The sequence below is a fragment of the Dioscorea cayenensis genome, chromosome 18 (genome assembly GCF_009730915.1).
Source record: "Dioscorea cayenensis subsp. rotundata cultivar TDr96_F1 chromosome 18, TDr96_F1_v2_PseudoChromosome.rev07_lg8_w22 25.fasta, whole genome shotgun sequence".
NCBI classification, from domain to species: Eukaryota; Viridiplantae; Streptophyta; class Magnoliopsida; order Dioscoreales; family Dioscoreaceae; genus Dioscorea; species Dioscorea cayenensis.
Window position 1 is genome coordinate 3,462,755 of NC_052488.1, and position 8,122 is coordinate 3,470,876.

General features: G+C 37.0%; 1 protein-coding gene across 1 annotated transcript; it reads right to left on the reverse strand.

The window, feature by feature from the left end:
* Positions 1–1,520: 1,520 nt before the first annotated feature.
* Positions 1,521–4,214, reverse strand: LOC120282725 (putative disease resistance protein RGA4). The gene is made up of 2 exons (XM_039289577.1): positions 3,750–4,214; positions 1,521–3,637 (listed from the first exon to the last, which is right to left on the reverse strand). The coding sequence occupies exon 2, from the start codon at positions 3,627–3,629 to the stop codon at positions 1,521–1,523; it is 2,109 nt and encodes a 702-aa protein (XP_039145511.1). The 5' UTR covers positions 3,630–3,637; positions 3,750–4,214.
* Between the last annotated feature and the right edge of the window lie 3,908 nt (positions 4,215–8,122).

Genomic DNA, 8,122 nt, shown 5'->3' on the forward strand with positions numbered 1-8,122 from the left:
GATAATGATTGATAAGTGTCTAAATGTAGGTGTTTTCATATATATATCGTATGCACTTTGCATGTATTTTGTGAGGTTTGATGCCCGTTTCGCGCTTAATCGTCTATTATTTGCTTTGTAGGGCATATGGAAGCCATGGAGAACAAGAAGATATCATTTTGGCAAAAAGAGAAGAAAAGCAGAATTTCATACTACCCCCATACTACCCAAGTATGGGGGCCATGTATCTGTATGCTGATGGATTGATTTGGTGTTACGTCCGATTTCCATACTACCCAGTATACTGGGGGCCGTATGGAGGCCGTATGCACCCGTATGGAGCAGCGGATCTAGGGTTTTCGTAGTGCTATACGACCCCCATACGACCCCTATACGGCCCGTATGCCTCGGGGGGTATATATACTCACTTTTAGGGCTGATTAAAAGGACTTTTTGTTGGCCGACTTTTGGGAGATCATTTGGGAGATTTTGGGCGATCTTGGGGAGGAGAAGAAGGGCGAGAAAGCTAGAAGATCATTCAAGCCCAAGGTCCAAAGCTCTCAAGGCAAGAAAGCAACATCATTCAAGGGGAGATCTATCACGACTTGAAGGAAAGAGACCCGCGGCTAGAGGAAGCGTCATTCGGCATTCCTTTGGCGGGGGAAGCGTCATTCGGCACATTCTTACCTCTTCCTTCATCATTTCATCTAGGGAGTGTCTTACTATGCTTGTATTTCATGATTTGCTTGATTGTATGGTTTGTTATGAGATGATGACACACTAGACCCCCAAGGCCACCGGGTGTTGGTCAACCTTGGGGGGGTTTATCATGTATTTTGGATGATTACTTGTTAATTCTATGCTTGGGTAATTTTGAGATCTAATCCATTGTTTTCATGCTAAGTGTTACACCAAGGAGAAATCCGTAGCTCTTTTATGAATGATGCATGTAGATGTGACTTGCTCGCATGTATTAGGTCATGAATGGATTAGAGGGGATACTTGTATCATCACAGCAGAAATTGGGTCTGGTAGCCCTCACCATGTAGGTTTAATCAAGAGAAGTAGGTTTATTCCTAATGATTTCCTTGTATACTTATGATCATTAGAGATATAGATTTGGAGAATTTCTACTATGCTCTATGTTAGTATGGGATTAGGGTTGTCCTTGAGAAATTGGGGTTTGTTACAATCTTGGAATCTAAACTGGTCCAGTTACACTTGCATCTTTAAATCATCATCCATGTTACAGCGGTAACCCCCTCAAGGGGATCCACATCCATAGGCCTTTGCACTTCGTTATTCTCTTGCTTGCTTATTGCTTGTTCTCTCTAATTTGCTAGCAAATCTTGTGTTTAGTTTTATTTGTATTTAGTAGGTAAATCCATCACTTAAGATCTTGCTAGATATGCTTTCGAGAAGGAGGTAATAGGAGATCCTTAACCCGTGGAATACGATCCTCGTGTCTTTGCACGAGGTATTACTTAATGATCCACTTGGGAAGCGATCAATGATGCACCCTCGACAATCTCTCTTGATATTCACAATTTCCAGGCTTCTCTCGGTGAGAATAGTATGGTCACTTCATCACTAATATCAATTCTAACATCCACTCTATATAAGCGCAGTCGTAAGAGGAATGTAAGTTGGCCAATTGATTGAAGATATAGCTTGCTTCTACAATTCATTAACTCTAAGATTCGTAGATTATGAACTGTAAATGGCATAAACCAGCTAGGACTTGTGTAACCCTTGTATCCCCTTACGTAAAGATGTTTAAGATTTGGATTTGGTTCTAGGGCTTCAAGCACTTCATGTGCAGTGGCAAAGCTGTTACATGAATTGGAATCATTCCAACTTAAGATAAGGACCTCAAGGTGGCACTTTTCCTTTATATTGGCTTTCTCAGCTTCCTCCCTATTCTCAATTTTCTCAAGGTCGTTTAGACAAAGGACTCCTCTTAGTTCTTTCATGTTTCTCAATTGTGATATCATATACTGCCTCTTTGTCCACCGAGCAAATCTCATCAATATGTGTTGATCAAATTTAGTGTACATACGATATGTGTCTGAATTCAAAGTTCTAAGATTTATGAGATTATGCAAATTTTCAGGGAATACATCCAAATCTGGTAACACTCTTAGATGGTAAAGCTTACATAGTGATTCATCAAACAAGTTGATGCTAGGTTCAGATATTTCCAAATAACGCAAGTGTCTTAGATGACCAGTACTATATGAGCAGTTTTGTGCTTGAGAATCAAGAAAGATCAATACTCGGATGCTTTTCAGAGTTTCATAATCTTCTTGGCGTAGTTCACCTTTGGATACCACAAGTGTCCGCAAGCTCTCAATGTTACATATCGATCTTAGGTTGACTATGCTTTGCAAACACAAATGACGAATACTAGCCTTCTCTTTTATAGTTTGACCGTGGTAAACAACACACTCACCCAAGCAAACTGATTGTGCCAAATCATGCAATAAGTCATGGATTGTGTACATTGAGAAATAACTCTTTTCAAAAAACGATCTAGATAGCAGTTCATTAAAATAAGCATGTCCAATCTCTTCCACTGTTTTTGAACTAGTTTCTGATTCAACAACATAACCTTGTGCGATCCACATTTCTATTAAATCAACCGCCATAAATTTATAATCTTTGGGAAATGTAGAACAAAAAACAAAACATTGTTGGAGATGCTCAGGTAGATGATTATAACTTAGTGCTAGACCTGGCATAATATCATCTGCACTAGTTCCTAATTCCCATAAGTTGCTCCTCAACACATCCATCCAATGCTCATTGCTCATGTTCTGTTGTAATAGCCTTCCTACTGTCTTTGCCGCAAGAGGTGATCCCTTCAATTTCTTTACAATCTGCCTACCTATAATTTGCAAACTTTGACGTTCATCAGCCTCTGAACCACCAAATGCACAACAAACAAAAAATTCCCAGAAGTCATCATCCTCTAAACCTTGTAGCACAATTTTATTTTTTTCATCTTGCTTTCTCAATAATTTTGATTCTCTGGTTGTTACCACAATTTTTGCCAGCCTCATTTGAGAAAATTGCAGAGGGATGAGGAGTTTTTCCCATTCTGAAGACCACACGTCATCCAACACCAATAACAAACTTTTCCCTTGTAAATTTCTTTTGAGTTCACCTTCTAAAAGGTCCAAGTTTCTGTTGTGAGCGAATTTTTCAGATTTAGAAACAGTAAGAGAGCACACCATGTCTTGAAGAATCTTTAACCGATTGAAATCATCTGACACACAAATCCACACCTTTTCATCAAAAAATTTTGCAATTTGTTCATCATTGAATGCATGTTGAGTCAGAGTTGTCTTGCCAATCCCACCCATCCCAACTATTGGGATGACATTTACATTGCACTCAACACTGGTTCCTTGTTCTTTAAGTAATTTTGTCAGTATCTGTAGTTCTCTATCTCGGCCACAAATTTTACTCACATTAACTGAAGATGTAGTCACTCTTGGATTTTGATTTGAATGTTGCAGCACCACCCCAAAGTTATCATCATCTTTCTTTCCCAACTCCATAAAAACCCTTGCCATGCTAATAACAGAACTGAGATCATCATTAATACAATTTAATTTTCCAATAACCACTCTTATATTAGTAATCATGGTGTCATCTGCACAAGAAGTTCCATATAGCTCACTAATTTTTAACAAAAACAAACTTAAGAGACAACAAGTCCTAGTTAACAAAAAGGTAAAATATAAAAGCAAAGAATAGAAATTAACCTTGCAGCTCCAATGGCTTTGTAGGTGAAATCCGAGGCTTTTATGCTTTAGACAGGTGAATTGAGGCAGTAGCTTCATAATCATTATTCATCTTCTCCACTTGTGCTTCCAGCTTGAGATACTCAAAGTCATCAGCAATGTCCTCTGCTTCATAAAGTGCATCTTTGAGTTGTTTGCAGAAATACAGCATACTCTCATTTTGATTGCGCAATAACTTGGCCACACGAAGAGTTACCTTGATTTTCTGACTCACATCTTGCAGTTCTTTCACCATGGCATACAACACTTGTTGATTATCGTTCTCATGGTTTGATGATGATGATGATGATGATTTGTCTTTGGAGAGATGATTAATGACACCATTGGCCAGCTTGTCCACAGCATATTGACACACTGGAGCACACAATGCTCCGGCGAGAGATGATGCAATTCCAGAGACCATGGCACAAGTATCTAGGGCTAATGGTCAAGGAGAAATACGAAAAGCACACAGAAGAAGACAGCTTGGCAGCTTGCTATATACACGAAAGTATCCAATAAAATAAAATATAAAATAAAATAAAGAAAAAAAGATTAGTTGACAAAAGTAACAACTCAACTGGCACATAATTAAAGCAGGGGGGCGGTCATTTGGCCCGGCCCGGAACCGGCACGGCCAAACCCGCTGGGTCATCTGACCCGGCGGGCCGGGCCGCCAACCCGTAACCGGATGGCACTGTAGCGGGTCCGGTTTTCTCAACCCGGTGAACCGACGGGTCAAACCGCCGGGTTGCTATTATTTCTCAAAAAAATTTCATAATAAAATTGCCTCTCCACAGATTGGAACCCTTCACCTCTATTAACTTTAAGTGATGCATAAACCAACTCCACCAAGTTTTATTAGTTGACCATCATTATGGATTTATATATATACCTATATAATTGTTAGACATCATTAATTGTAAAACACATTAATGTGTATTTTGTGCTTATAAACATACATTTAACACAAGTAAACATGTGTTGGACTTAACAAATTCTTAATTATTTTCATCGAAATATAAATTTATATAAATAATTAAAAGTGTGTTTTAGTATTATTTTTTTTTTAAAAAAAAAGGGCGACGAGCATATGTTTTTATGGCATGTCAATGCGGGGTGCAACATCACTCTTGAATTATTTTCTTCAACGAATATTAGAACCCTCACCACTCCGTACATTAGACAAGAGGTTTATTATTTTTTTCATCGACAAACATAAATAAGTATAAAAAATAACTCCTTAGAATTCAAGACCAAAAGTAAAACTTAGATAGATCTTAATAGATATATAGATAAATAAGTGTGTGACAACTCTAATAAAAAATTAAAGAACTAATATTTATCACATTAAAAAAATTGTACAAACAGTTTAATTAGATAGATAAATGAATTTAATGAAATATTTTTTTGCTCAAAATTATTTTCAAATTTTTTAAGTTGTCTTGACTTTATCTAATTCATAAGAATTTTATTTTTCAAAATTATTTAAAAAACTTAATATAAAATATAATTTAATTTGTTTTAACAACCATGATAGAAAAACATTGCTGAAAGGATGGTTAGGACTTAGGAGGTGGGAAACTTTATGAAGTGGCCCAGGTTCGATTCCATTTCAATTATTTTGAATTTTTAATATTTTAATATAATAATTAATAAAATCAAAAAAACCGCCGGGCCTGGCGGGTTGGGCCCGAATCTGGCGGGTTTGAGGAACTACCGGGCCGGGTCCGGGTCGGTTTCAACCGACCCGTGACCCGCCGGGTCTGCCGGGTCAACCCGGTCCGGCGGGTCAGTACTGTTGCACGGGCCGGTTACCGGCCGGTCAAAGACTGATCCGGACCCACCGGGTCGGGCCCGGCGGGCCCGGTTAACCGGCCCATGCCCATGTCTAGTGGGGCAGAGGGGAAGGTCATTGGGAATTTGGGACAGTAGGGGAGGAACTAGCGTGACCGAACGTAGCGTGGCGAGGTGCGAGCCGTATTCTGACCGCATCACTTGGCACAGTGGGCCGCGATGTCAAGCTACTCTGAAATTGCGGTTTTTTTAACACTCAAACCCCTAATTGAGGTTTTTTTTTGTTACACATATACATATTTTTGTGCAATTTTGGGAAGAGGGTTTTATTCATTTAACCCTTTGAAGTTTTCAGTTTTTGGAGGGCTTGCTTATGTGATCTTTTGTTTTTTTTAAATGGTTAAAAATGCATGCATTTATACTGATAAATTAATTATATTAAATTTTCATGTAGGCCCAGATTTTTTTTTTCCTCTTGCAAAAAGAGCTCCACAGTTAATATTAGATTGTGTTTGTTTCAATGTTTTAAAAACCGGACCGGTTGTTGACTCGGTTAGGCAACCAGTTGAACCGGTTGTACCGGCCTGTTCTACCGGATTGAATATTTTTCAAATAAATAAATTTTAAAAATTTTAAAAATTAAAAAATAAGTAAAAAAATAAGGAAAAAATTTAAAAAAATACAAAATTACATATTGCAAAGTTATATTGCCTTTATAAGGTCACAAAGTGTGAACTCTACATAAAATTGAAATTTTCAAATTACAAAGATACAAGGATACAACCATACAACAAATATTCAAAAATAAATAATTAAATAAAGTATGAGTATACAACAACAACAAAAACAACAATAAAAATGAGGAATAAAATAAAATACAAGTATATAATATCTTTTTTTTTTGTTTTTTGGAATGGGTTTTACTTTAAATTTTTAAAATAAATAAATCAACCGGCAGGTCCGATTCAACCGGTTCACTACGTGAACCTATTGAACAGGCCGATCCGGTTATTTGGTGTTTTGTGTGACTAATCGGACCGGTATACCGACCGGTTCCGGGTTCAACCAGTTGAACCGGCCGGTCCGGTCCAGTTTTTACAAAATTGGTTTGTTTGAAGTTTTTTGAAGTTACTTGTAACTTCAAATACTCCATTCTTAAAACCATGTGTTTGATTTGGAGACTATTAATACACTCAAATAAATCAAATTACTTTATAGGATGTATTTGAACTTACACTCAAATTGGATGTAAGTCCAGATTTGAGCAACATCCCAGCTTCAAGTGAATCACGTGAGGCTTGCAGCAAGGTTTGGGAAGAGTATGCTAACCCCATAACTCAAATGAACTGCTCTTTCTCATCCCCTTACCTTCTCCGACTTCATTATTTTCTCTATCTCTGTTAGTTAAAGCAACTATACAAGTGCATCATTCATTAATTCTCCTCCGTTCTATCTCGAGGTTAAGGTTAGATCTGCGCCAATATGTTTTTTTTATTGAATATCTAGTTTAACATAAGGATTTTATAGGAAATCCTTAGATCTTGCATAACAACACATCATTCCTCTCCTTAGATCTTTACAACTACGTCTATCACGAGGTTGAGGTAAGATGGGTTTTGTTTCTCCATTGGAAATATGGAAGACTAAACCACAGTAAGTTATTTTGGGATCTTTAAATATGTGTGCATGTTTTCCTACCAAACCATCTTAAACTCAAAGAAAGTATTATAATTCATCTTCATTGTCTATGTCAATGAACAAAAAAGATAAAGATGTTATGATCCTATGACGGGGTATATCCACACTTTAAGGAATGTGGTCATTGGCAAAGTCTCTATATGGTGGCCATCCAAAGACTCAATCCTACTAGATATAAAAGATCTCAAGGCAGAGATTGAAGATATAAGACACTAGCACCTATAAATAAAGAAGACGAAAGCTCAAGATCATCAAAGACCAAGAGCCTAAGAGCCTATGGAAGATGGGAGTTCAAGAAGAAACTGAAGAAGAACATCCACACTTATGTATCTGTAAAAAGAAAAAAAATGCCTCCACCTTTACAAAGGTACTCGAGACCTAAGCATCCAAATCTAAAGTATGCAAATGTTGCAATAGTTATGAAGAGCTCATGTGAAGAACTTGTAACTTGCTAAGAAGCACTCAAAAGCAACAAGCAGAGGAAAGTAATGGAGAAAGAGATAATGGTCTTCAAGCAAAACAAGTATTTTAGTTGATGACTGAGCTAATAGATGTAAAGCTAACCTTGTGCAAATGGGTACGTAGTGAAGCCAGAAGATTTTATGTTAGGAACATCAACAACAAAAAAAAGTAAAAGAAATAAAAAAAAATAGATGATTCTATATTAATTTCAGTCAAATTAGGATTATAAACTGAGTATAACTCTTAGTTTAGATAAATTAGTTAGGGTAGAGCTTATCCCATATACAAGCTACCTTCAAATTTTAGCCAAAGTAAATCTTTATTTTATTAGAATATTTGAATACTACTATAAGCCTATAAATAGGTATGATTGGCTTAATATTTAAAGTGTGGTTGAA